The sequence below is a fragment of the Stegastes partitus genome, unplaced genomic scaffold, assembly GCF_000690725.1.
Source record: "Stegastes partitus isolate 25-593 unplaced genomic scaffold, Stegastes_partitus-1.0.2 Scaffold1775, whole genome shotgun sequence".
Taxonomy (NCBI): Eukaryota; Metazoa; Chordata; class Actinopteri; family Pomacentridae; genus Stegastes; species Stegastes partitus.
In genome coordinates, this window is record NW_007579506.1 from 146,347 (window position 1) to 149,547 (window position 3,201).

The 3,201-nt window shown below is 45.1% G+C and overlaps 1 protein-coding gene across 1 annotated transcript in view; it reads right to left on the reverse strand.

Moving 5' to 3' along the window:
* Positions 1 to 2,783, reverse strand: part of LOC103372541 (integrin beta-5-like) — a 12,054-nt gene extending 9,271 nt beyond the window's left edge. Inside the window, exons 1-2 of the mRNA XM_008302206.1 lie at positions 2,151 to 2,783; positions 261 to 346 (exon numbers count right to left, since the gene is read on the reverse strand). Of these exons, the coding sequence (XP_008300428.1) occupies positions 261 to 346; positions 2,151 to 2,232 (168 nt within the window). The 5' untranslated portion in view covers positions 2,233 to 2,783. The remainder of the gene's footprint in view (positions 1 to 260; positions 347 to 2,150) is intronic.
* Positions 2,784 to 3,201: the final 418 nt, after the last annotated feature.

Sequence of the window (3,201 nt, forward strand, 5' to 3'; positions counted from 1 at the left end):
CTTTAGTTCATGACTGTAGATATAACGTCCAGTGAACATTAATTCTTAACCGTCTGTTCACTACAAAAGCTTCTACATTAGTTTCTTCTCCTTCAGGAGCCTGGATGAACTTCTCCATCTTGTTCACCTTCTGCTGCAGCCTTTGAGCTGGAAGCTTAAAAGTGTCGACAGAGAACGGCTTCACCTCAGAGGAACCTGCTCAGACACCAAACACACGCCGACCCGGTACATTATTGCATTAATACTCTGTGTTACTTTACCTCCTGTGCGCACCAGGCGCAGCTCGGGTGGATCTGCAGACATTCCTCGCAGGAAGTAGCGCTGCCGCTCATGCACATGTTGAGACCTGAGAGGAGACGCAGGAGGAGATTAGACTCGGGACACGTCGACCGAGACGGATCATTAGGGGTCGAGGATACGTGGAACCGATACGGATGTTGGAGACAAAAATAAAATTCTGGTGTCAACATTTAGAAAAACAGAAACTTTATGTGTTTAATTAAAAGAGAATTTTCAAGATTTATCAGCGATCAGATGAACTCAGAGTGACCAAAATATATAATATATAAGATAATCCAATCAGTCGATCCCCGATTACAGATAAATGTCTGATTATTTTCCAGGTTTTCCTCCGATGTTCTCTCATGAATCACTCCATAACTAAATCCTGAGCAACCTGAGTTAAACCAGGAGTTCTTTGTCGGATAAACGGATTTATTATTAACAGAATTTTGGGGATTTGACAAAACAAACCGAACAAAGCAAACTGGAGGAGAAAACGTCTTTGAGTTAAATCAGAGAAATAAACCAGAAGCTGACGGTCAGTCGGCTGCTGCTGCGGAGGCCGAAGAGAAGAGACTCGCTGATGAACTTCTGCATTTCGTTAATAAATCGCTCGACCTTCCTGTTGGTTTTTATACAGCAGACTGTGTTGATGACTGATGATTTTTTCTGACTGTCTGTCTGACGTTACTGCCTTTAAATGCACTTTGTGACTTAAATACAGATTATTATTTGAGCTGCAACCATCAGTAAACATCTGTTCATCCATTTGAGTCATTTTTTAAAGAAAAAAAAACTCAAAATTCTCTGATTCCAGCTTCTTAAAATTGAATATTTTCTAGTATCTTTACTAGTTACAAGACATAATATTAACAGTTAAAATAATACAACCTTTTTATTCCTGGAAAGACAGACTTGACCAAAAAATAAGTACAAATATGAAACTATAAGAACTGAATATCTTTGGGCAAAATATTCACATTTAAGAAGCTGCAATCACAGAATTTGGACCGTTTTATTAAAGATATTTCTCATTAATCGATCATCAGGACAGCTGAGGTTAAATTAAACCGTTGAAAACAGCTTCACTCACTTTTATCTTTCCTTTTTAGCCTATTTTTCTTTTTCAGACTGTTGCATTGGAGGGAATCCGACAGACTCTCACCTGCACAAGTGACAAAGCGTTGATGCAGCAGATCCAGCAGTGAAGCTGTTCAGCTGCTTCAATCATCGATTAGACTCGTATCTTTTAATGAAACAGTCTGAACTCTGTGATCACAGCTTCTGAAATGTGTCCATAGACATTCAGTTTACTGTCATATTCACATATTTTGATCCAGTCCGTCTGTTTTTTCTCATGAACACTACACTGGTATTAATTTACTCATTTTTATTATATTTATGTTACATCATCTACAAGCAGCACAGATACTGGAACATATGTCATTTTAAGAAGCTGGAATCAGACAATTTGGACGTTTTTCTCCTCCAAAAAATGACTTAAACTGATTTATGATTCTGAAAACAGATGATAATAATCGATTAATCGTTGCAGCTCTAATAATAATAATAATAATAATGATGACAGTAACAGCTGTGACATCACTCAGACTTCCATATTCAGTCTGTCGTTTTAAAAACAGACGATTTTAGGTGTGATTTGTCGTTTTCCTTGGATGAACTGAGCAGCTGTGAGCATCTGGATTCAGACACTCTGGCTCGACACATGTGGACTGTTCTGGTTCTGGTTGGACCATCCCTGCCCCAGAACCCGTCCACTCGCCTCCATGTGGTTGGGTGTGCAGCAGCTCTGATCTGATCTGACCTGATGTGAGGTGAGGGTTTGCCCGCCGCTGACGGACTCTTACCTCCGGCGCTGTGCACCAACGTCTGCAGCAGGACGCAGCAGCACAGAGCCGCTGTGCGCGTCCACGGCGCCGCGCTCCACATGGTGTCACTGTGCGTGTTTACGAGTCGAATCCCTGGTTCCTGTCGGTTCTACTGTGCACACACCAACGGGTTCTACTCTCCCATCGGAGCCCTCGTCGCTCCGACCGCGGCAGAACGGGGCGCTCAGACGGACGCGGCCGCTCCGGTGCGCGGCTCCGCGGCGCGGACGGGCGGCTCGGGGCGACAGCGGCGGCGGCTCTCCATTGTCTTGACGTGTGCACACAGAAAGCAGCGTCCTGTTGATCCTTCAGCTCGACTTCGCCTCTGCAGCCTCCCTCACTGCTGCTCCCATCGCTGACAGCGGAGCCGCGACTCCTCCGTCGGGGCCGTGAAGGCGCGTCTCGGTCCGAACTGTGCGCAAAGACGAACCGGAGCCGGAAAGCGGCCGCAAAGATGAGCGCAAACTGGAACGCAACAAAGTGAATTTTCCGTCTCAGGTTGGAGTGCTGCTCCGTCGGTTGGTCCGGTTGAGTCCCAGCTGGAATCTCCGCCTCCTCCCCGGCAGGGATTACTTTAACCCTTCCGCCGCCTGCTGGAGCTGCTGGCGCCGACCGGAGCCCAACGGGCCGGGCTGGACGGACACCTAGCGGCGGGTCTGGGCCGGCAGCCGCAGACACAGGGCTCAGCAGCTCAGTGGGCATCACGTCTGGGGTCTGAATCAGATCTACACCTGGTTCAGCTCCTCTAACTAAAGCTTAAAGAGGAATTCATGTGACAAAATAAATAAATGATAAATAAATCAGCATCAAACTGTCACAATGTTCAGATGAACTCATGTCTGAGGCTGAATGTGAAACTTCAACATTTCCTGGAACTGATTGTGACCAAAGACATGTTTCAGACAGACTTCTAAAGGAATCAAGTCTGTCATTAAAAGTGATTAAATTATTATTATTGTTGTAAGTGTAAAAACTCCAGGAGTCAGTTTTATGGATTCAGACACATTCCAGGTCAATATATTCTATCATC